The 26878-nt window shown below is 41.8% G+C and overlaps 1 protein-coding gene across 1 annotated transcript; it reads right to left on the reverse strand.

The window, feature by feature from the left end:
• Positions 1 to 306: 306 nt before the first annotated feature.
• vwde (von Willebrand factor D and EGF domains) lies at positions 307 to 26878 on the reverse strand. Its single transcript, XM_054622156.1, is given in 32 exon segments — positions 307 to 371; positions 827 to 924; positions 1120 to 1215; positions 2422 to 2517; positions 2612 to 2707; positions 3180 to 3275; positions 3537 to 3632; positions 4789 to 4884; positions 4996 to 5091; positions 5285 to 5380; positions 6520 to 6918; positions 7839 to 8051; positions 8339 to 8476; positions 8636 to 8855; positions 10048 to 10304; positions 10971 to 11085; positions 11896 to 12000; positions 12517 to 12681; positions 12931 to 13067; positions 13484 to 13732; positions 13735 to 14327; positions 15365 to 15561; positions 16263 to 16536; positions 16683 to 16756; positions 17438 to 17652; positions 17735 to 17882; positions 18538 to 18627; positions 19991 to 20220; positions 21121 to 21195; positions 21327 to 21558; positions 23127 to 23317; positions 26803 to 26878. Coding segments are annotated over 32 exon segments (5274 nt in total). The 3' UTR covers positions 307 to 356.

Below are 26878 nucleotides of genomic sequence, written 5' to 3' on the forward strand. Positions count from 1 at the left end.
GGGGGGGGCTTGCTGGTAATAATAACCTGCAGCTCATGAATAAACCATCACTGAAACAGATTCACTTGTCATTTACTTATTTTACATAATACTGTGCAGTAACACACACACATCTGTAGAAAGTCTCTGCTGATGCATTCACCAGATGTGTGTTACTGTGAGCCTTGAGGTAGTGATATACAGGGACGAACAGACAAGTGCAATACATCAAGAGCCACACATATCCACCAACACACACTCATACACACACACACACACACACACACACACACACATACACACAACAACTCACGATGATCTCTTCTTGCTTCGTGCATTTTGCAGCTTCTTTCAACCCGTTTCTCATTTCTTCCCCATCATGCTTGCGACACCTGTAAAGATGGAAACATGAATTCATTCAAAATATAAATTTCACATATTTTTCAATACATCCAAAGTGGCATTTTAATAAATGTAAAGCCCAAAGCTGAAGCAAGTGCTCCTCATGTATTAGCGTCACATTCAAGTCGCCGAGCTGAGCATCTTTTTCTCCGTAAGCGAACGATTAGAGGAGCTTTATTTACATTCGGAACAATAAAGTAGCAGCAAACAACTATTTGCTCTGTAAAGATAAAGTGGAGTAATGTCTCCCTAAAGCGATTAAAAGCAATTTGGCCTACTTTGTTTAATCCCCAGACATGTAAATAAGCTTAACTCTGTGACACAAACTGGGGGCCCTGAAAGCACCAAAGGGGATATGACACCTTAAGACTGTAAATATAAGTGCTTTTCCCGTTAAGCTACACAGAGACTTGTACTGTATAAGAAGTGTGAATACTGTGCCGACCTTTACAGCACAGGTGAGGCCGTTGTAGCCTTTCCGACAGTGGCAGTAGTCAGGAAGGACACACCTCCCTCCGTTCAGGCACCGCTGTCTACACACCGCTGATAAAGGGAATCAATAAAACAGGAGTTAAATCTTAAATACATCAAAACAATACTGAGAGATAAAATATATTCATCTGTTTGTTCTGACTACAAACTCCGGTAGGACAGAAGGAAGGTTAACTACAGTACTCTACTGTGTGTCCTGACCAGAGTCTCTACATTACTACATTGTCTTATCATGAATGAACTCACGTGTTTGACACTGGAGACCCTCCCAGCCGGAGGGACAGTGACAGGTGTTTGGGCCCAAACACTCGCCGCCATTTTTACACTTTTGCAGACAGACGGCTACAGTTAGAAAACAAAGAGAGGGAGGTATGATTACAGTCTACTGCAGCTCGGGGAACGACTTTCGCACAAAATCTGCCCACACTGCATCCAGTTTATTATGAAATGATTGAGGCCTGTCGTGGCGAAATTTTCGCTTGAAACTCCACGCAAATGCAAAGATGTGAATTTGCCTCAGTCGCTGGAAGCTAATGTTTTTTTTCGCAATTCACACTCATAGAATGGAAGTCAACAGGAGACGAATGTTAATTTTGACCATATGTAACGATGATTTTATTCATAAAGTCACATTGAAACAGAATTTACAAAGTGAGCAGGGGACTATTTTTATCTCAGAGCTAAACCTCAAATGACCCACTCCGATCTCTTCCAGTGAAAATGCTTTACTTTACAGATGGTTGAGTTGGGGCCTTTTAATTACAGGTGCAACAATTAAGTCGATTGACAGAAAATGAATTGGCAGTGTTTCAATAAAACAAGCCGTATGAATACATTTCCCTGAGCCGTGGGAAATTATGATGGACATTTTTGACCATTTTCAGCCATCGTAGAGACAAATCAATTCGGCGCAATTGACCTGCAGATTGATATAATCATATCCAGTGAGGATTTTATAGCAGCCTGTAAAAAAAAAAGTCTGCCTGTGAGAAAGAAAATCCCATGTACTAAAATCCTAAAAAAAGTGTACCTTGCCTCCTTCATTTGATGTATTTCCTGTTGAAACAGGATGTTAAGGTTTGTTGCACTTATTGTATTCGTATTAGTTTGTTTCTATACTTTTGCTCTGGTTTATGCTCTTATAAGCTTGTTTAAGAAAGGAGATGCACTTATGACTTCTGGTGACTAGTAGTTCTCTTGTTACCGATGTTGAATACACTTATTGGATAAAAGCATCTGCTAAATGACTGTAATGTAATGTAATGTAATGTAATGCAAGACCATTTGAGACTATGTTTTATTGTTTTTGACATTTTTATATGAAAAAACAAACAAAAACTGTATGCCATGTAGTGATACTGTTTGATATTGAGGTCTGTATTATGGCAAATTATGTTCGTAAAGTGTGTTAACCCTTATCGTCCCATACATTAACACAACCCTAAGAAATGATAATGAATGCAGACTGAATACATGACACCGCTGCGTGATCTCTACATTACCTGTGATGCATTTGGTGCGTATGAATAAAACATGGGAGTCACTCACGTATGTTGCACCTCTTCCCTCTCCATCCGGACGCACAGGAGCATGTGTTGGGTCCCACACACTTTCCTTTGTTCATGCACATCGGCTCGCACACACCTGGTACACATTTGATTACACATTAGATTAGCATATTGAGTTGTGGGCTGCCAGCGGGAGGTATCACTTGAAACGAGTCAGAGATTCTACTCACTCTTTTGACACCTCTTTCCCGTGTAGCCTTCAGGGCAGGAGCATACGTTGTTCCTCATACACTGACCTCCGTTCTTACAAGGAGGGCTGCATACAGCTGGAAAACACAACAATATACAACTGTAAGATATCAGGAGGCTCATAGACGTTTATCAGACGTATGAACACGGACATAACCTCAAACCTCTTGTGCATAATAATGTCATACTTAATTAGGGGCATTGAAGTAAAAACATGAAAACGTGAAAATCATCTCCATCTCTAAGAGACATAAGACAGACAGACCATCAGTGAGGTCTGGGTAGCTGACCCTGGACTGGAGTGAAGTCTGTCTGCCACCAGGGATCAATGAATAATCACCATATTTTTTATAAAAGAAAATAAACCCTCTTTACTGCAGAGTATGTTGGTATCTTTGTATCAAAAGTGCAGATATTTCTGCCAATTATCATTCTTTAAATCTGGCATTGCTTCACCAAAACACAACAATTTCCTGAAGGAATGTCATTCTTGCCACTGAAATAGCAGTCAAATGTGTCAATGTTATAAATATTCATCACAGTTCATACCGATTTGACACTGAGAGCCGTAGAAGCCGCTGGGACAGGAACAGATGTTGGGCTTGGTGCATGTTCCTCCATTCAGACAGACGGGGTTACAGAGAGCTGAGGAACACAAAGGAGCCACATTTCACAGATCTCACACATTTAATGTTCCTGTTTCAAGCTCTGTTTTCAATCTACCATCTATGTATGGCAGAGAGAAGCCTGTATGTTTATATGATTTACTGTATTTGTCAAATGCAAGTTGTATTCCTTACGATCCAATTTTATGCCACCAAGCAATGTGGTCTAAAAAATGTTACAGTAGAAACATCACGTAGCTGCGGTGTGAATTCACAGTTGATGTCAGGTGTTGTATATTACCTGAGTTGCATGTTGGTCCGTACCAGCCGGGTTTGCATTTGCAGACATCAGGAGAGACACACTCTCCTCCATTTTCGCAGTGCCTGTTACACACCACTGAAACGGATAAATAATTATCATGCACACTCCTAAATGTGCCGTTTAAAGAAACTCAACTCCATAAACGGTAAATCTGAAAAAAATGACATCAACGCTGATTTACAGGTGAGACATGCAGCACAGAAGCAGAAGGGACATGAGCATGTGATCGTTACAGTGTAGTTTAAAAGTCTCGGGAAAGTGACACATTTTATTGTTTTTGGCTACTTTGAATTAAAAAGAAAACAGTGACTGAGGTTAAGTTGCTGACAGTTTTCTGAAAGCTACAGCTGGTAACATTAATACGATTGAACTTTTTGTCATATTTGTTCAAACTGTCACTTCATCCTGACGGTAGTACACGAGACAGATAATCTCTTAAATAATCTGGTTGCTCCGCCTCCTTTCAGTGCAACTAATGACTTCTGCAAGATTCCATTGCACCTGAAGAAAAACAACCAATCAGAGCCGAGGAGTCTCCAACGAAGCTGTCTTTTATATAAAAAGATGGGAATGCTCATAACTGGCCATGATCATGTGTTTCACCGTTGTAGACCAGACTGGAGGCAAAAAGCCCCAAAACAGGAAGGAAGTGAAACTGTCTGTAAAGGCCTGTAGAGCATCAGCAGGAAAATTATGTCATATCATAATCTGTCTCTCCATCACAGAGGTATAAATAGGGTCTTTAACTTTTTCTTCTGATGTGCATGTAAACACAAAGTAAATGCATACACAGTATATCTCATTTATCTAATTGAATTAATTTTAAAAACAAAAATCTGCTGGTTGCACGGCTCCAGATAGCACATAGCCTTGTTATTCTCACACTTTTCGGGGTTTTGTTTTTGTACATATTAAACAAACAAGTTTTAACGTGATAATTAATGAGTTTTAGAGGTCTTTACCAGGCTAACCATTTCCCTCAGATTCTGGTCTTTATGCTAAGCTAAGTTTATTGATCTTCTCATCTAACTTGGAGCAAGAAACTGATATACTGTATGTCCAAAAATGCTCAATTATTCCTTTAAAGTCAGCTCTTACACCTCAGAGGCATTGTTTCATTTCAAAGTGTGTCATGTCCCACTGCACTGTAAACCTCACACACTGTCACTCTAACACAAATCACACATCGGAATCCGTTTCACCCGGTTAAAGTACTTAAGCATCATCTCACTGATTTCACATCTGGGTCCCACGTAGCCGTAGGGGCAGGTACACAGGTTTCTGGCCAGACAGGTGCCTCCGTGTTGACAGGGCGGCTCGCAGCTCGCTGCACAGGCCGACACAGAGTTACAACAACAACAGCAACAACACAGGGATCCTCATCAGCATTCTGTGTGTGTCGGCATGTGACACAGGTGTGAATATGAGCTCAGGTTACCTTCCTCACAGGTGGGCCCGCTGTAGCCCACGGCACATTCGCAGACATCGGGTTTGACACACTTCCCCTGGTTCTTGCAGTCGGGTCGACACACGGCTGAGAGGGGAGAAGATGAATGAGGGCAAGTCCTAGGAGGTGATTTAAACAGTAATGTGCCATGACGGCGTGCAGAGTACTCCGAGGTTTACTGTCTTAAAAACTGAGTGAGTTGCAGAGAATGATGCAATTTAACGAACTTGTTTCCCAGTAGAACAATAAAGAAGTTCTATCTAAATGTTTTCCCTCTCACCGATATGACAGCCGTATCCGGTGTAGCCTCCCTTGCAGGTGCAGGTGTTGGGCAGAGTGCACTCCATGTTCCTCCCACACTGATACCTGCACACGGCTGAAACCAAATCATTTAGTTTACTTGAAGAATTCCACTCATGATGTAAATTAACCCTTTATGTTATTTATCCTGCATTAAAAACACCAAACATCTGGCGGCTGGAATCCCTTTGGATTATTTTTAACTGCTGGTCAAACAACAGTAAGAAGATAGACAGAATCATTTGCGGGATGAATAAAGTCATTATTCAATGAGGCTGTAGCAGCAAAATAGTGTTTAGAATTTAACAAGGTTACATTACATTACATTACATTACAGTCATTTAGCAGACGCTTATATCCAAAGCGACTTACAATAAGTGTATTCAACATAGGTATTCAAGAGAACTACTAGTCACCAGAAGTCATAAGTGCATCTCCTTTCTTAAACAAGCATCTAAGAGCATAAACCAGAGCAAAAGTACAGAAACAAACTAATATGAATACAATAAGTGTAACAAACTAATATGAATACAATAAGTGCTAAGCGGAAGGCTCAGGGTAGTACTTCTTGAAGAAGAAGGTTGCATCACATTAGATCATTACTGCTTATGAAGTAAGCTTTGCAAAAAAAAAAAATCAATAGAGTATTTGATACAGAGATGTACGTAAGGTAGAGCTGCCAACAATACTTTGTTACGGTATTTATAACCGGGGTTGTATGAGGTACTTCTCCAGAGTCAGTGTATTAACTACAGTAGGTTGAGTTTGGAGAAACAGACAGGAGGACCAGCATGGAGCTAAACAATGTACAGCAGTCAAACATGCTATATTATATATATCATTTGAAACATTTTCCCATTAATATCTGATGTGCTTTTTCCATAAATACGAGTTGTTGATGTGAAGCATTGGGAACAATGCTCCACCTACATGTTATATAATGTAGACAAAGATGATGATGATTTGCACATTATTTACATAAATGTGACATCTTTACTTTGTCTCACACTAATGTGCATTTTCTATTTGACACTAAGAAGGAATGATATAATAGTGTGTGAAACATTACGTATTCTCTTCCTTTTAAAAACATTCAGACTGGAGTGTTATACAGTATGAGTAGTTCATTAGTTATGGTTTGCTAGTCAATATCTCTTATTCACATATCATACCTAAACAGGAAGTAGTTTTTACAACCACGTTGACACCTAGTACCTTTACATGTGACTCCGTCTCCGGTGTAGCCGTACGGGCAGCGTCCACACCTGAAGGACCCGCTGACGGTGGGCTCACAGGGAACACCGGGGAAGCAAGGTGCGTCGGAGCAGGTCACATGGTGAGATGGTGACCCCCGTTTGACCCCTGTGGTGAGGTCCGGGTTCAGCTCCGTCCCGCTGGGCTTACCTCTGTGGACGGTGGAGGGAAACACTCTGGTGGCAGGTTGATTCTGCGGCGTCGCTGTGGTCTTCCTGTCATTGGAGACGGTGGCTTCAGGTCTCGTCCGCCTGTCAGGGGGTCGTCTGGGAGAGGATGGAGACGATGAAGAGGAGGTGGGAGTCATGTCCTTGGTGATATGAATATGACCATCTGCTCCGCTGGCGACCGACCCCTGACCTGTAAAATACTGGAAGTTAGAGGACATGACTTAAAAAACTAACACAAACATATATCAACATTAAAACTCTTAGATGACAACATGTAATAAAATCCTGAGTTACACAATGTTTAAAATGACAGTAATAAATGAATGCTTTAATTAAGTTTTGTTTGTCTTACTTTCACATAAAAGTAACAAAACTTCTTAACTAGTTTAAAAAAGACGAACGAGACAGAGAAACATGAGAGACATCAGGCGCCCATTTTACTCAAAATAACAATTTATAACAATATAACTAAGTTTCCTCCATTGTTATTCTAACATATCTTCTGTATTATTGATCCTACTGTTGCATTGTTTATGCTAATCAATGTTAAATGTCAGAAATATAATCAAGTGTTTTCTTAAAAATACTGTGTTCTCTTTCTTCTTTTTTTATTTTATATAAAGCATTTCCAGCTAAATGATAAATAAATACAATTATTATATTTATTGTCACTACTGTTTGGATTCAATGACAAAATGCATCACAAAATCTATAACAGTAAATAATAAAAAAAACAAAAATGTTAAATACGCAAAAAAATACTACTAGCAACAACAATAATGAAAATAATAGTTACAAAAATGTTTTTTTTATAATGAGCATGTTGAATTTCTCATCTCTCCTCCCATTTTCTTGAATGAAATGTCACTTTGAATGTGAAAGTTGTATTATTTTAAACAAAAATTGTTATATAACGATAACGGTATAAACTGACATATGATAACGAACAAATATAACATAATTCATACTTGTGGATTCAAACTAGACTCTCTGTAGGAGGTTTACAGCATTCTGGTAAACATCAAAACCACAAACTTCACAACACAGTCGCCACTGTTCCTTCATCAGCATCAGTTTTCAATTAATAGAACTGCTTCGCTTCACTCTCACCTGTCGTTGTGCATGTTTGTCCGTTTCCATGGAGACCAGGAGGACAGGGTCCACAGACGAAGCCCGCCGAGACGTGGGTGCTCTCGAAACATTGAACTCCTGGGTGACACGGCTGTCTGGAGCACGCAGACGAGCCCGAGGGTTTGGGCCTCAACGAAACCTGCGGTACTCGTGCTGGTGAGGTCAGAGCTTTGGCTGGAGAGTCGTGGTTTCAGGAAAACAAAACAGATGAAAAACAGACGACAAGTAGTTTCTTTAATTTATGTAAGAACGCAAGAAACAAGAGTAGACTAGATGGAGGTAGTTCTTAAGATATGGCCTACAAAGTGAGCCAATACATCTGAATATCCTCTAGCTGTTCTCACTGCCTCTATATTTTCTTAACACATCCCATGAAAAGACAAAAAAACAACAATGAATTGAATTACAAAAATATTGAATATCTCCAACCTTATCCTACAGAGAAAATGAAACCATCCATGACTAACACGAGGACTTACGTGTGCAGATTTTCCCGTCACCGCTGTATCCTTGTGGGCAGACTCCACAGATGAAGGAGCCAAACGTGTTGTTACAGCCCGCCCCGAGGAAACAAGGCTGAGAGACGCACTCATCTATGTCTTCTCTACATGTACGGCCTGAAAGATGAAACGCATGAAACACAAAAGGTCAATAAGGTCTCACATCATTTAATGTCTCCTTCAAAGTGCAGACACAACGCTACTGAATCAGAATTCTTCTCAGCCTTTTCCTTCTGGGTGCTTTTGAAGGAAACAGCTGTGCAGGTTGATCCCTACCTGTCATTCCAGGTGGGCAGGTACAAGAGAAGGAGTTGGGTCCGTCAGTGCAGCGGCCCAGCCTGCAGGGGTTGGGCTTACAGTCGTCCACATCCACCTCGCACCTTTCGCCTTTGAATCCATCGAGACACACACACAGGTATTCTCCGCTGCCGGGAGGGAGGGAGGCGTTGGTCACACAGGAAGCTCCGTTCAGACATTCACAGGAGAGCACAGACACCTGAAGGAGAGGGACGGAGAAACAGGTTTGTAATCTGAAAGCAATGTCGCGTCAGGTTGTGTATTTCATGATTCTGGCTTTAAGTCTTGCTGCTGCTTTCTGCCCAAAGCAGAGTCGCAGTTGCATTCTACTGTTCATGCAACTACAATTCAGAATTTCATTTCCTTTCATTTAACAGGAAATTATATCAAAAAAAAACTGTGACTTTAAAATTGCCAATCTATTTGGCAAAGAAACAATTTTCTTGGAAATGAAGTTTTTGTTTTATTGGAATGTCAAGGGAGCTGTTTTTTCACCATCGGCAACTGAATCTGAAACTTTTCCACAGCCGTGAGTAGCCTTTTATTTCCTGTGTGCATTGCATTGTGGGACGGAACAATCGATCAACACCAAACAAATTAAATCTACAAGCAGATTTAATTAGTAATTTCATCATAAAAACCTGCTTAGAATTCCTGGATTGTGTCAGTGAGCAGAGAACCTCACATCATTAGCGCCCTCTAGTGGGAGGACGAAACAAAGGTTCCTCTATTGAGAGCCAAAGACTGTGGAGGGCTGCTCACCGCTAGTCTGCCTCTTTTAGACCCCTTACCTGTCTTAAATGACTAGTTTTAAAGTGGGTAAAAAATAAAAAAGATCCATTTATCTTCAGAAACAAAAGATAAACTATATACAGATATATTTAAAAAGAGAATTAGATTTAAACGATGTGCAACTTTTGTTATTGTGTACATAAATTATTATAATAATAGAAAATTGAACGTTATTATTTAAGAACCTTTGAAGTATTTACTTCTGCCTACTCTTTTGCGAACATACAATATTTATTTATTCATTTACTTTATTTAGAATTTGCTTTATATGTTTATTGTTAATTTTGATGGTGATTCTTGTTCTGTTTTTCTTAATGTGTTATTGTTTGAAATTAAATCTATCTATTTATCTATCTATCTTTATCTTTATATCTATCTATTTTATCTTTATATCAATCTATCTATCTATAAAACCATTAATTTCTAACCTCTAGACTACTTGAACTTATCGCTCCACTGCAATCTAACCCTAACTGTATACTGGACCACCCCACAAACATACTCATACTTACTGTGTATTTAGTGGGTGTGAAACTGTGAAGTAAGAACTGTTCAGGTCACAATATTTCACATTAAAAGCACAACAAACCCAGCATTACCTGTATGGAGGCTCTGGTTTCAGCGTTACAGTCGTCCCTCGCAGTAAACTGGAAAGTGTGTGTGTCTGTAGTTTCAGCTGTGGCCTTCCACATCAGCAGGCCGGCCGGAGACAGAGATGCACCCTCGGGACCGGATTCCAGGGTGAAGAGCACCGGTGAGCCCTCGGGGTCCCGAGCTTGTAGCTGGTAGATGAAACTCTCTCCCTGGAAGGACCGGAGACGAAACGGCAACGACTGGAGCTCCGGAGGCTCGTTCTCTGATGTGAAACAGGAAGGAGGGAGGAAAAAGTCATGATGAGGTGAGTGACAGACTGTGTGAAAAATGTTCCTTATGTAGTTCAAAATTGTGTTACAAGCTGAAGAAAAATACATTTTTAAAACATAAGAAATCTACCTGATGTACTTTCTGACAGAACTAAAACAGAACATTGGGCAGGCAGTTATCTTCTGATTATAGCTTATCATTAACGTTTCTGTATCGGTTCATATTGGCCAATAAATGACAAGAAATCGCAATACAGAAAATGCCAAAGAAAAGAGTCCAACCCTCGAAATGCCCCGCTCAGTTCACATCATGGTTGAAACTTACAGATCTAAAAAAATGCATGAAAAGTGTTTGTTTATGTTCAAAAGTGACTTTCAGATTTTTTAACCCTAAAATATCATCATCAGCCTTTAACAATCCAGTATAGCTCAGGCCATACATTGTAATTAATACATGAATCATTCAGTGACTGCATGCATGAGCAAATGATTTGTGAGTAGATGGAACCAGCCTTATATCAGTAATCCACATAGTGTCCTGCTATCCTCATCATTCAGATCAGTAATCTGACTTTAGTAAAGTATTTTTCAATCTCACATGGAGTCCAGTATCGTCTAGACTTCCTGAGACAAACCAGATGAGATTTCGATGTACATACTCTCCGCTATGGACCATGTGTGTTTGGACGAGTCTGGGCGACATGTGAGGCAAGGGCTGCTGGGATTGGCCTCCCCCTCACCGAAACACAGGCCGTCAATGCTGCAGGTTTTCTCCTGGGAAGCAAAGACCACAAATAACAAAACAGTCATGTTCAGTGTTTATTTCTCTATGAAACAAACTGCGTTTCATGACATAAAACATGCTGCTCAACGCTGACCTACCTCAGTGAGGCACATAGTCTGTGGAAAACATGTCGTGCAGGAGAACAAGGAGAGTTTTGTGAAAACAAACCTAATTGTTTCCTGTGTTTAGGGACCTCACACATTCTGCAACACTAAATTCAGTGGGTGTACCGTTATAATGTACAGTTGCATGATGAATGTTCACTCTCCTGCAGAAAACATGTCCAGTACGTTCAACATGAACCATGTAACACGTACATTTTAATGGCTTGTTGGCTGAGGAGCACAATCTGTTAATTATCTTTCACTTCGAGACAGAGCTGAATTGATTAGTCTAATTATCAATTGAGAGAAAATCAAAGCATTTAATAAATAAATGAAAGAAAAGAACTGTCATGCCTCTAAAAAATACAATTACCTTGTTTTTCTGTGTTTTATATTATTGTAAATTAAACATCTTTGTGTTTGTGTTGGATTTCTTTTCCCCCATTTTTTTTTTACAATTAATCTACATTATGTCTTATGATTGTACTTATATATTGTATTTTAACTTTGCTGTGAATGAACAGAAACTGAACTGACTGACATCTCCGGCACAGATTGAAAGCTCCTAAACCTGATGAAGAGTTTGGGGCTGAGAGCGTGAAGACGTGACAGTTAAAGGATGAAGCAAAGCTGGAGATATTGCTACTTTTGGATCCCTGTATTAAATCAATAGCACTATGAAGAAAGCCGTCGTACCCTCAGAGTGCAGAGGACTTCAGTGTTGAGGCTGCAGATCTGACAGGCCCCGTCGTACAGAGTCAGTATCTTGGCGTTACTGAAGCTGTAGCCGTCATTGGAAACCTGCCATCAGCAGAAGCTTGATTACTGTGGATCACTGGGAAAAGGCATCAAACAAATCAACTGAACTGTACAGTAGTGAGGTGAACTGTCGTCGGTCAACACTGGGTCATTTTGAACTGCTCAAATATCTCAACATGGTTCATTGTACAATCTGAGAATATTATTTTGTGTAATTTCACCTTCTCATGTTTATCTAATCTAACTGCTGTGAAAAAGTGTTCCCAAAATTTGTATAAATAGTGTATTTGAGTAAACTAGCTAACATCCACATCTGTCTGCTTTCATTACTTCAGTGCAGATTTACTATATCATCTCATATTGGGAGATTTTGAGATATTTAAATAACTAATTATCATAAATAATAATAGAAGTTTCCCCACTAAAGAGAAGGATGATGGATTGAAGAAAAAAAGGAGGAATAAAAGCTGAAAGAGAGAAACCGGATAGAAGGAGATCAGTGTATCAATGGTCAGGATTGATCTCTTCACAGCAGAAATGGTTGGAGACGTGACTAACTTTGATCTGCCAGCGAGCCAGTGGTCTGTTTGTCTCCGTCTCCAGGTCCAGGCCTGCAGGAGCCCGGCTGTCCTCCAGGGGGAGCTGGCACTCCAGAGCCGTCGCATCCAAAAAGACGGCCAGGACAAACTGGGGCTCGTCCAGAACCCAGTCCCCATCCTCCAACTGGACAAGAGACACAGAGGGAGAGAGGGAGGAAGCCAGAAGTGGTAGGAAATGCAAAAGAGAGAGAGAAATGGATTAAAACCCAAAAGACTTCTGCATAAACCGTTTCACACTTCTAATTATTAACAAAAGTCCCAAATAACACAGCAAGACATATCTAAAACAAATAAGATGACATGCCAACAATAAACATAAATGGCACCAATGTGGATAATGGAACAGAACAAGAAGCAGAAAAAAACAAAGTACCTTTTCTTTCACAAACTCACACTTGAGCTCGTAGGAGTCCTTGAAGCCTTGGCCGTAGACCTGGACGGTGGAGCAGTCTCCCTGTCTCACGTCACACAGACCCTCCTTCTCCAGCTCAGTGATCTCTGGGATCTGGTCTTCACACAGCAAGCAACAAAAAGAGCATTTGACTGTTAGACCTGAGAATGAATTGCACATCACAAACCATGTGTCACACAAGCTACCTTCATAAAGATCCTGAGGAAAGACAGATGTGTGTGAGTGACTGATGAATGTGAGAAACCTTAAATGCTTTTGTGGTTAGGGTATAGTTCAATTTAATGTCATTATATGTATTTCTGCTTGTTTCATTTATGCACGATGAGTTGTAGCTTTTGTTTTGTTTTGTTATCTTTTTTTTTTAAAGAATTTGGGACATTTAACAGTTAAATTAAACTTGTCAGTGCTCGCTGTTGGACAAACTATATAAGGGAAACTAAATGAACTCAAACATATTAAGCATTTCTACCGATATGTCTGCAATATCTGTGTCAGTGTATGTTTGGTATGTTACCAGAAAGCACACTGCAGTCATACGACCCAAACCCCGGGAAGCAGACACAACCCCAGTCTGAGCACTGGCCGTTCCCGTTGCACAGATTGGGACACTTCAGGACAGCCAGGACATCCTGGTACTCCTTTTCTCTCCTCCTCTCCTCCGTTAGCCTCCTCTCACACTCGTTCTCCAGCAGCGGTACAGTTGCGTTCAGCCATGACTTCTCGTCCTTCAGCTGTAGGTCGGTGATGCACATGGTTACCGCGGCGCGATCATCGACTCCTCTAACAGGCGCCTGCAACCCAACGCTATGCTCGAGCCCGCCACGGCCTGCTGGCACTGAGTCCTGGCCTGCTGCTCGCTCAGGCCAGAAGGTGTGGGCCAAGTTAGGGAAAAGTCGTGTGGAACCACTGCTTCGTGGTCCTCTGGGAAAAAGTAGGTGAAGCCCTCCAGATCAGACTGGCTGAGGCTTTGGTGAGGAGAGTTAGGAACGTAACGGTGGGTCTGAGGCCGTCTGTGAGCCGAGGTTGAAGCTCCATCCCTGCGCGACCGGGCGTCACCCCCTCGACCCCGGTTGCTGTGACTGGAGCGACCCGGAGGCAGCGGCTGCCTGTCGCTTCCTTCGCCTTTGAGCAGCTCCACCGAGCCGATGTACTCGGCCGTGACGTCCAGAGTGGGGATGACACTGGGGAGGTGAGCGTTGCCGTGATGGGAGCAGGCGGAGTCGGAGGAGGTGGCTGGTTGAGATCGGGCTCTGGGAGATGTGAGGCGGGGCCCGGCCTGACAGTTGCAGTGCTTGCGGGGGCTCGGTGCGCTCAGGTGGGACGGCCTGGTGTCAAACAGGCTGCTGCCTGGAGGGAGCCTGACAGAGGAGAGGAGAGGAGGAGATGTCAGGGAGGAGGAACCAGGGTTTGACAGGAGGGTCTTTGCAAGGAGTTCATATTTTGAATAGCAGAGCAAATTCCTGAAGAATAAATTAAAAATGACATAATCCAATTGACATAGTGAACTTTTGTGGCTCCTGAGATCGGGTTCCCAGGTGAAGGTGTGGTTTGTAATCCAGCCTCGGCTCTTTGGCGTTTGTGTACACTAGAACAGAGCTCTAAAGAAGATGCCTGGGTGCCATGCTAGCTAGTGGATCTACTGCCCACATCTAAGATTTGTTCAGAAATTCAAACAGGTTTGCATCAAAAGGCTGTCTGAAAAACAATTGACCAATCAGAGTTAATTATGCAGGATTAAAGGTCCTAATCCTACATTGCTAGCAAGTTGCCTGGATACCTACATGAAAATGGCAAACAAAAAATGGCAAAAACTTAACAACTCTTAACTCTCCATATGCATATCACTGCCCCCTAACAACCACCGCCCAATATTTTTTGGGCAGATACCTCACTTGTAAAAAAAAAAACTACGTGTTCTTTTCAATTTGCTAATTTATACGTCCTCGCGTCCCTGCATCCTAACCCTGAGAATCATCTCCACCTCTGCCAACGTGGAGGATCTTCCACTCCCTAGGAGAGAGGAGGCTTCCCATACGGAAGTCATTTATCATGTAGGGTGATGTAGTCCAAATTCTATCATTCATCATTCCCACAGTTTATTCTATTAACAATAATAATAGTCAGAGGACTTAAAAAGAGTATTTATTGATGATTAAAATCAACAACAGTAATATTACTACTAATGATTGTCTATGTTAAACAATCTACATACCTATATGAATAAATAAAGATCTATTGTATATATAAGACTTTTATGGGCCTTTCTCTCCATCTATTACATTGTTCTTAAACAAGGGAAGCTGTTGGTTTGACATGTGATACAGCTCAGGGAACCAATGATTTCCTCTTTGGCAGGACAAGAGACACGTTAGCATGATGAAAAGCACCCACTGACCTCCATGCAGAGATGAAATCGTGCAGGTGCTCCAGTGTGGCGCCCCCTGCTGAGTGGAAGTCGTTGTCCGGCCGTCCGTCGAAGGTCCCACACAGGCCCTCAGTGTGGCTCCGGTCTGAACTGGGAGCTCTCAGCGTCAGACTCATTCCCCAGTCGGACACGTCGGCACGAACGAACGCTCCCGAGGAGAAGGTCATCTGAGAAAGATTAAATTCAATTAAATTCAATTCAGTTTATTTTGTATAGCCCAGAATCACAAATTACAAATTTGCCTCAGAGGGCTTTACAATCTGTGCACATGCGACATCCTCTGTCCTTCCCTCACATCGGCACAGGAAAAACTCCCCTAAAAAAACCCTTTAACAGGGAGAAAAAAGGGAAGAAACCTCTGGGAGAACGACAGAGGAGGGATCCTTCTCCCAGGATGGACAGAATGCAATAGATGTCATGTGTACAGAATGAACAGCATAACAGAGATACAACACATTCAATGTATATGACATAAATGATTCATATAATAAGACTACTTATAATAACAGCAGCAATTATTACAGTAGGATTAAAGAAGCCAAAGATTATCACACGGAGACAGAGAGCATGTGTCCTTCAGCAACAAGTGCTCTGAAAGTAGTTTAAGGTTTTATAGAGTATGATGTATGAAAAACGTACATTGATCTCATAATCAATTAAAATATTATTGTTTTCCCCCTAAAAATGCAATGATTTTGATTTTTGTAAGTGTTTTAAAGTGTGAATTACCAGAATTATATATGTTCATGTTGTTGTTCTTAATAATGGTATGATTTCTGACCTAGAAACTATGTATATAGAGTGTTTATTATAAAGAGTAAAGCTCATTAATGCTGTTCTGTATCTGTAGACAGATTTCCTCACTCACTGTGACTTTGCGCCCCTGGTAGGACTCGGTGATGCGGATGCCGCTCTTGCTCAGGTCTCTGTTCCTCACAGACAGGTGAGGTTTGGTCTCACCCATCTCCCCGTTGCACATGTCGAAAGCGATGACGTCGCCGCCGTCCCTCGCCACGAAGCCGCACACGCACGAGGCGGCCTGCACCACGCTGCCGCACTCCCACTGACGAACGTGGACCTCAAACGGACTCACGGTGCTCTTATACAGAACAAAGGTGCCTACCTGGTAGTTGTCATAGTGCCTTTACATAGACAAAGAAAAAGACATCATTCACGATGGACAATTTAAAGATTCCACATATAATTTAATGTGTTAAATTGCTATAAAAAAATATAGCCCATTTTCTGATACATATAAAGTATGTTTCCTGATGAACTGAATAAGTACCTGCCATCAAAAGTGAGGATGTGAGGATCAGTGAAGGAGTAGCAGTAGGCGGAGGAGACATCTTTCACTGTTATCTGAAATGACAGATCAATTTCATTACTATTTCAAATAAAATACATGATTACGATACAAGAATGTACAGTTGGTTCTCCATTACATATTTAAAGGTACAATGACTCGGGTTTTCGTCCAAAAAACGAAACAATTTACATACTTATACAAAAAGAATCCCTCTCAGTCATCATTTATGACCCACTAGAAGTGTTTGACGGTGTTTGTATCTGCAGTGACTCTGCTCTCTGCCTCTATTTTCTTATTTTGCTGTGTTCTGGTACGTCAACACCTCTAAAAACTTAGCGAACAGGTGCCAGATACCTCTGAAAATGGCAGACACAGTACTGAAAGAACACAAACACAATGATCCGTAAATGCTCGTTTAAAACAAAGAGTCTGGGGTTGGCTTGCCCCCGCCGGCTACCACCGTAACCCTCGAGCAAGGGGCAAACTTTGAATGCAGTGTTTACAAATCCTACTAATTTTGCTCTTCAAAAACAACAAATGTAACAATGTCATACAATAAAAGCAGTTTAAAAAAGCTATCATCAGGAAAAAAGGGTTAAAAGAAGGGTTAAATAGGAATACTTAATATATAAAGAGTTGAAGAACTATCTGATATATACAAAAACCTCACAAATGATTAAACTATTAACAAAGTATAACATTTTTTAAAATAAATAAATTTTTATTCTGTTTACCTCGACTGGTTCTGGTGAGTATCCGTTCCAGAGAAAATTCTGCGTGACGATGGATTTGACAGAGATCTGGGTTGTCCTGTTGCCATCTTTGACAAAGTCCGTGACGGGGCTGAAGTGGATCAGAGCTCGGCTACAAACCCCGTCCCTACAGGGGCCCCGGGACAGATCCACCACACAGGAGGACAGAGACAGGTCGGCTCCCAACAAACCCTCATCTGTGACACAACAAGGAATGAGGTGCTGTACATTTATTGTAAAACGCACACAATCTATAATGACTTAGCAGTAAGTCCTCACCTTTGCTGCTTGTGCTGAGCTGCAGAGACAGAGTGCACGGCTCTGTGGAGGAGGACGACTCCTCCAGACACGGGACAGGAACTGTGCTCTCGACCACCAGCTCATACAGCCTCCCATCCTCAGACACACTGCTCACCTCTGGTGTTAGCTGCACAGAACAGTTATGAAACTGGTTATCCCCTTTAAACATGGAGCCTTGATCACCATCGCATGACATTCAGAGGGGGAGATGTTAGGGAAAGAGATCTTACTTGGAGGAACAAATAAACGATTTAGCCAACAAGCTTTCGTGAGAGTATAACAGACTTGAAGAAAGAGCAAACTTCAAAATCTAAATTAAATGTACAGTAGTTTGTGAATGATGTATTTTTGATACATTTTGATTGTCTCTTTGTCTTGATATAACTTTGGACACAGCCAGGCTAGCTTTCCCCCCTGCTTCCAGTATTTATGCTAAGCTAAGCTCACATCCTCCTCTAGCTCCATACGCACAGAAATAAGATTGTTTTTTATCTTCTCTTATTACTATCTGCACGAAAGATAATTGCTGTATTCCCAAACGTTTAAATATTATTTTAAATATAAACGATGAACCACATACAGTCACTTAATCTTCGATGTAAATATAAATACGCACACATTCACACAGGAATATAATAAAGAACTAACACACAGAACCACATGGACATGCATGCAAAAATATAGAACTGCAAAAACAGATGATCAGTCTTTATGGTCACACTCATCCTGAAGAGACACAACACACATGAATAGTTGTAAAACTTCAGATTGCTGTGACATACCATAATCCCAGCAAAGAACTCCTGACTATGCACTGAAGCACCACGGACGTCGGGCGAGTCCAAGAAGAAACTGGAGCTGGAGCAGTAAATCTGAGAGAGAGGGAGAGAGATTTGTTGTCATTCTTTATAAGAAAAAAAAGAAATCTGAATTGTTATGCCTACGTTGATACATTGTTAAGAAAGAGTGAGGAAGGGAGAGAGGGAGGGAGAGAAGGTACAGAAGAAACCACACAGCAAATGAAAGGGAAAGAATCCTGAATGTATAAAGGTTTTATAGTTACGGCCTGGTCACACACACGAACAGCAAGCAGTAAAACAAAACCACATGTTGACAGGTTTCAATAATAGCTTCAGTCACACAAAATCTTTGATTTACACAGTAGGGTCTGCTTCCAGAAGACTGCAGAGTTGATTGATGGAGGAGGCCTCTAACTTATCCTCATTTCATAACTAAAAGCCTGAAATGAGGTTAACCTGGACCTTATTTCCCCATGTTCGTGTGTCTACCTGACAAACTGTTTTAACAATTGGTCCAGTATTGAGGGAGAAAACTGCAGACGGTAGCTGCTAAATGGCCACTGACAGGCTCAGATTGATATTACAAGTGTCTGACAAGATTATGGAAATGACTATAAAGAGAATGAATCCGACCTTTTTGTTATTGTGTCCAACCAAGTTTCGCTCGGAGAAGTCTCGTTCTGAAATCTGTCATCGCAAACAGCTAAATATATTCAGCCATGACATTGAAAAGCTTTTAGATAACACTAAGCTATGCTGTATGCACTCCAACGCAACTACCTCTGACAACATTCCTCTCTTTCTCCATTCGTGTCCACCGTTGTCTTCCAGCAACAAGTGACCTCCAGTAAGATTTCAGAACAAGACTTCTCCTTGAGAAAGACTCAAGTTAGACGCAAGAACAACCACAGACTGGATCAAGCAAAAGGTAGAGAAAGTTCTATTTCTCTGTAGGGTTCTTTCCATAATGCTGTCAGACATTTCAAATTACAACCTGACCCCATCATCGGCAAAAACATTGGTGGTGAGAAGTTCCCCCAAGCAATTACAGTGGACTGACCCTCCTGTCAAACCCAAATGGTCCATTAACACTGGACCATTTGAAAAAAGTGTTGTCCCCATTAGACAATCAGAGGTATAACATGGGGAAATAGGGTTGAAAAATACAGAATATACCCTTTAAGATGGTCCTGACTGTTAGCTTTCAGCCTGTGGTTATTTTTAACCCAATTCTAAGAAATGCAGTGGGTTATAAATGAAATACTGTCACTGAATGTATTGGATGTTGAAGAATATACAGATTAATCCATGTGTTAATTATGTTATTTAAACTATTATCTCTTCATATATGCAAGGGAACATGGACCTGACTCTGTCCCTTTATTCCCCCTTTTCAACTAGAAGTAGACTGGACTTTGCAGACTCTGAACCACACCTTGTCCCCCAGACGGAGGTTGAAGCCGTCCAGTTCGATGTAGGCGGAGGTCTGGATGGTGGTCTCCTGTTTGAGCTCCTCCTTCCTGCCCTCAAGAGAGAGGCGGGACCAGGCCACCACGTAACCCAGGGAGCTGTTGGAGCTGCTCCCAAAGCTGCACTTCAGGTAGACGGAGTTTCCCGTCACCTCTGAGACAATCACTGGTGCAGACGGAGTGGGAGGCTGCTTTGCTGACAGGAGGGAAGCAGAAAGAGTGGGTGGATCAGTGGAGTCTAACATGTGTTTTAGATTAGATGATATTTGTGCAATTCATTCTCAGCATGTTGGTTGAGTAGAACCCAAAACAGAGGACACAAAGGAAGCCAATACAGCTGTTTGAGCCTTTATTAAAGGGCCACCGCCAAATCCTACATACTGGCCCTTTAAGAAATCAGGATCTTAAACTCTTCATATTCCTTTGTACTTTCGATCTGGAGCTGTTTTGTTGTGGTTCAGGCAAGGACCTAACTAATTAATAGAAATCTTTGTGGCAACTTTCCTGTTTCTACATGGCAGTGACCCCTGTGCACAAAACCAGGAACATAAAGAGCTTGACAGGCAACAGAGCCCTGACCTCAACCCCATTCAGGTCCAGATATCTTGAGCAAAGTCTTCCAAGCAGATAGGAGGCCGTCACAGCAACATATTCATGGTTTTGGCATGAAGATGTTCAACTATCACATATGGGTTTAACGTTCGTCAGAGAAAATGAGAGCTCTAACCCAGGTGATGTACTAACAGTTGGGAAGGACCATTTCTGCTAATATTATTCTATTAATTAAAATAAGTTGTTCCTCAGAGATTTTTCATCTTTCCCTAATTAAACCTCCCTGCTCCTTCCCACCTCTACCTCTGCCAGCTTCCTAAAACCTGCCCTGGCGTAATTCACGACCTGGCTGAGGGGCCGTCGCCATGGAGACGAGGCCCAGCGGACGCCGGGGACACATGCTCAGCTCATTAAGAGGAGCGGTGAGGGGGCCGACGGTGCATTCCTGACTGCATGGCAACTCCCTGACCTCCCGATTGTCTCGGTGTTTGACCTAACACGAGGAGACAAGGGTAAGCCGTAAACACAGCAGCAGGGTCCTCACTTTGACATGCTCCGTCGACGTTCACCCCGTCAGGGCCGCAGCTCAGCGACGTTGTGGGCGAAGTGTCCGACATCTCTGTTAGCATAGATAGGAGAGCAACAACGGCACTCAATTATAAATCAAGATTAATCAACATATTGGATTATAAATCATGATATAATGATATAATAACATGGTATTATATGTATTAGATACATCTGGCTTACCCTGAGCGCAGTAGGCCATGCATCCCTGCGTAGGCTGGAGCAGGTAGACATAGAAGTCTCCACAGTTGCGGACGGTGACCGGGATGCGGAACATGCAGCAGTCTTTGCTGATGCCAGGGAAGAGCTGCCAGGCGGCGCAGGCCGTCAGCTGCCTCACCTCCAGGGGCCCCGGCAGGGACTCACCCTCATCCAGGGACAGCCACACAGGAGCCTGAGTCCCACAGTGGTTCACCTGGATGTTAAGAAAGAGAGAGGCACACAATTACACTGTCATTTCTTTGCCTTACGAAGGTGGAACTTGAAGTTTTGCGTTTGCTTTTCTCAGAACCTGATATAAAAAAAATATTTAAAATAATAAAGAGAGACAGAAATGGGTAGTATTTGCAGCTCTGCACCAAAAGATGTCACCAAAATACATAATCACGATTAGCTTATAAATCATCGATCTTTCATTTTGTGTTGAGTTTGGCGGTCCCTGTGGACGAAAGTGGTAGTGTTTTCCGAGAACCAGACTCCCTTTAGAAAACATGACATTTTACAGCAGAAGGGTCTGACAATCTGCTACACTCAGTCCTGGTTCTGGTACTACTGTGCCTCCCTTTCCTCCAGCGGGCCCAGCAATACGGCCAGGGTCTCCAGGTGGTATTGCTGGGCCCTGCTGCCAGGAGCAGAGCTGTCCTCCTCCCGCCGGAGCACCGACTGCAGGTTAAAGACTGCAGCGAAGCCGGATCTGGGTCAATCTGTAGTGGACTGATCGCACCAGTCTGAGCTGGAGGAGTTTATGCTGAACTCACATGCCTTCACAGGGAATCCGACCTGCAGCGAGGATGACTGGCTCTAAGTATGACTATATAGAAATAGACAATCTTCTCGCTGATAGTCTTGTTCACTTATAGAGAGGCATCAGCATCACATTGAGCCTTTTTCACAGTAACTTTAACACTTGTTGTCCCAGCTTATTCCCCTTGGTTTGATAAATCTAACCATCATTATGAAGACATCAACTTGTTATGTAACACATGTTCAGAGCGATCCTCTCTTCCTTCCACCGCCCACTCCTGTGGATATCTGTCACCCAGGGAGAGCAGCGATGCCCTGGGAAGGCGGAGGGATGCTGACACAGGCTCCACACAGCAGGGCACCCGCAGGATATGAGGCACATTCCAGCTCCAGTATGTGTCCACAAGTTCATATGTGTTCAAATAAGGTCACAGTCAGTTAACAAACACAGGGAAACCTGAAGTCAGATAAGGCGGTTTGGGCGGACATGGACAGGGAGGGTGAAATTGAAAGGACGATATTAGCGTTTAACAAGCTCATTCACCTCAAATCATTTATATTTTTTCATTTTTGCTCATGCTTTTGAATGCAAGTTACACCGTTTATTTAAATATTCTGTGTCATACTTCTAATGTTAGAAGCAGCCAATGATTTGGATTCAAAAATGAATGTGAAAATGAATGAATGATGTGAAAATGAATCAGCAGAGTTAAATTGCACATTTCTAAGAAAAGTCTACACTGTATTACATAACTGACAGTTACACAAAATGATCACTTTGATGATTTAAACAACTCAAGAAATGTTAAGAGTCTGATGTTGTTTTATAACATATTCAAATATGAAAGAAAACCAAGGGTTGTCTGGGAAGATGAAAAAATGACATCCAAATTTACATGATTTGCAGTAAACGAGCCAAAACATACAAAAACACAGGATGGAACCTTTAAGTCATGTGAGCCAAGGCACAGATGTTACTTAATATTCCTTCATATACTGTTTGACATGCAGATCATTTACCTCCACACACTGGGTGGGCATGCTGGCCGGCTTGTCAAAGATCTGAAACTGGTACCAGCCCGGAGTGAGGGAGTGGTCGCAGATGAAGTCCTGCAGGGCCGACTGCTGCAGCCAGCTGGAGCTGAAGGTGGTGCTGCGGTAGGGGTCCTGGAGGATGGAGTGGCCGCCCGGCTCACACTCTGGAGGGAGCTCTGCATGTCCAGCCAGAGAGACAACATAAGCACTGGATGGACACCAAGACTGTCAATAGCAATGATCGATTACATGAACAGCTTTCTGCGGGAAAAAAAGTGAATTGTTGAAGTCATCGGTCCAGCTGGACTGTGTTCAAGATAAACATTTCAAATTGAAATATCAAAGCTGGTAAAAAAAGGTCTGGTGCTGCTCAGTGTTGAGGTTTGCATACAGACCATGAAATGCATGAGAGAGACAGAGTATGAGTTTATCATTTAGCCTAGAAATACATTTACTGAATATGACTAAAACATTTTTGAGAAAAGATAAAACTGATCTGTTGCATGAAGAAAGTATATAAAAATGGTACTTTCAGGAACTTAAAAAGCCAGAATAAATAACAGCAATAAAGAATACAGATTATGAATACAGTGTATGTATAAATAATAAGCAATAAAACCATCATCTAAAACAAGTAGAGGTGGTGATTCAGAGGATGCAGGTGAGTTTACTTGAAATAATAAAACTGATGATGTCACAGGCACATATGAACAATCAACGCTCTCAATATCATGTAAACAACAAGTCTGATTGTATGCTAGTCTATAGGAGTCATCCTACTTCTCACTTGATTTAATACCCTTAGTAACAATGGCAAACACAAGTTTATGGTCCCAATCTTGTAACATTGTGGTCGCCTTAAAATGTATTGTTCAGCATTTGGTTGTACAAAGCTTCACCCTCCCGTGTCAAGATGGCGACGGCAAAAAAACAACATGATGACAGCCCAAATCAAAGATCGCGATGACCCGAAACCAAGATGGCGACGGCCAAGAACCAAGATGCCGATGGCTAAAATGCCACACTTGAGGCTTCAAAACATTACTCCACAAACCAATGGGTGACGTCAAACGGACTACGTCCACTTTTAATATACAGTCTACTCGTCAAAGTCCATCTGGCCAACCAAAATATAGTACCACCTTATGAAAAACCTCTTCACATTTGAAGTTCAAGAAAGTTGTGAGGATGTTGCTCGACAAAAACAACTGCCACCATCTCCTGCCATGAACTTTCTGTTTAGACACCAGTTTGTTTAGAAATTATATTTTATGTGATGGAAAACTTGGACCAGGTCTAGGAAAGCTCTCTGGGTCTTGATACGGTCAATGCATGAAAACAGCTAGGTGTATTTTACAGAGACAACCGTCCTGATGGAAAAGAGTGATAACTGTTCTTTCATAAGACAAAATCATGACGGCACAAAATCCAAGAGTGTGATTGGAGTGAAACAAAATGCTAAATAGCTGGAGATGGAGGTGACCAAGACTGGGAAATTAGGTAAGGGTGATATTTTAAACTCAAGATCAGGGAGAGACCATAGAAGTTGAAACACGACCATAAAAGCATAAAGCCACAAAAGTGAGAGCAGAGAGCAATAAAAGATCCAAGCCGTTGCCATGGAGTTACCGGCCAGCTTCTGTGCACTGCAGCTAAGTTTTCTGGCTCTGACCTGAGAGGTCAAGTGAGAGGTTAAATCTTTCACCATTCATAAATATGAATGGGTTTTCCCAGCAGGATGTGACTGCTGATGTTTAATATATGTTTCACCATGAGTTGTAACATAAAGGGAGGAAGTACTTTCATCAAGTATCCATCAGCTTGTGGTAAAGAGCAGTTGTAAAAACATCATTCTTCTGCTTATGATAAGCAGAAGAATGATCATTCCAACAATGAATCCTCAGTGTATTTTACAAATGAAACAAAAAAATCGTATCTAAATGAAAGACATCCTCTTTACGTTAAAACCTCGCTGGAGTGGAAGGAAGTCCTAAAACTGCTACAGAGACAGAAAAGGTCAGCAGGTCAAAGGTTAAGGGAGGACTCTTAAACACACAGTTTGAGGCTTCAGGGGTCATTAGAGGGGGCAATAAAATAAAATTAGAACATCTTTAAACTTTCGCCACGGAGGATGTCAAGGCAATTTCCGGACACGGGATTTGGGATGTCATCTCCCAACATGGCTAGCTAGCTCAAGCTACATTCAGGAAATATATAGCTAAAGAAGAATGGAGCCAAGTGTACATGAGATTGATGCAGCTGTGAGACAATTTACAGAAAATCCACATATTTCTTTGAGCAATGTGAGAGACGTTAAGATGACTTCTCATAGTCACATGAAAATGTTAGCGGCAGAGGTGGGACCAAATCCTAAACTTTGAGTTTCAAGTCCTAACCTGAGTCATAATGCGCTCTTCACCAAATGTAATGCCAATCTCAACAGAGTAATAATATATGAAATCAACATAAATCACAAATGTCTCTTAAAAATGTAAAAACAAGTTTGTTAAATTGAATTTAAAAGTAGCACTGATATTGTACTTTCATAGCATATCGTACTTCAAACGATAACAGAATGAACTTTGTATGTTTCTGTCCCGTCTTGTTTTTTTATTTTACTCATATTGTAAACATATTTGAAGGTATCAATAATTTCATGTTAAGAAATCCAAGCGAAGTCACGAGTCACTGTGTCAAAGTCCAAGTCCTTGTCAAGTTTAAAGTCATAAAGTCAGAATTTGTGACTCGGTTGCACACCTCTGGTTAGCGATACATGAGAATCGATCACTACTGATCACTCAAATCTGAATGAATGGAGTGAAACGTGATTGTAATTAACTGAAGAAGCAAAGCCAGATCATTTGAGGCTTTTCAAGAGTTGGTAGTGACATAAAGGGACACACTAGACCGTCTATGAGGCTAGTGGCACACCTGATGGCTACCAAGGATAATTGGGATGTTTTTTAGTCACTCAGGTGACTAAAAGGAGGTCAAAAGAGAGGAGAGAGGCTCGAGGTTTAAAATGTGCGACCATAGAAGTCGTAACATGATGATTAAAAAGCATAATGGCCACAAAAGTGAGAGCAAAGATGAAGATCCAAGCTGTAACCAAGAAGCTTCTGTCCCTGACCAGAGAGGTCAAGTGAAAGGTGACACGGCCGGTCTCAGTCGGCGGTGACAGCGAGACGGGACGACAGGAGCTGTCAAAGCTACCAATGGACGTTTTTTTGAAGTCTCAACACCTGGCCGCTTCTGTCCCGATCAGCTGGACAGGATCTCTGACATCATGTCTGCCTGTCAGAGCGAACAACCCCCTCAATGTGTGAGGGGAAGAAAACAAGCAAACGTAGAGCTGCTTCGTCTCTGTGTTCAACGGCAGCACGAATCCGACCATGAGACCTGGAGGTATGTGGCCTTTGATGGGGCCGGCTACATGATGGATGAGAAGGTGTCAGCTTCTTTTTGGCAGAGGGACCAAAAAAAACTACCAGAGGAATCTGAGAACTTGGAGCTCTTTGGCTCTCGCTTATTAAATATTACTTTTAATCCAATATTTGTACATTTTCTTTTAAATATATATATATTTTTTTGGGTTTAACAAGCCCATAACCACAGTCAAAACTCTAGGACTTGTGAATAACTTAAAGTAGGTTGAGCTTACCTGTTTGAGCATGCATCACATGAGGGAGTAGGAACACAACGCACGGGAGAAGTTTCAACACTGTTTCAAGTCTCAT

Source organism: Anoplopoma fimbria, chromosome 20, assembly GCF_027596085.1.
Source record: "Anoplopoma fimbria isolate UVic2021 breed Golden Eagle Sablefish chromosome 20, Afim_UVic_2022, whole genome shotgun sequence".
In the NCBI taxonomy this organism is placed as follows: Eukaryota; Metazoa; Chordata; class Actinopteri; order Perciformes; family Anoplopomatidae; genus Anoplopoma; species Anoplopoma fimbria.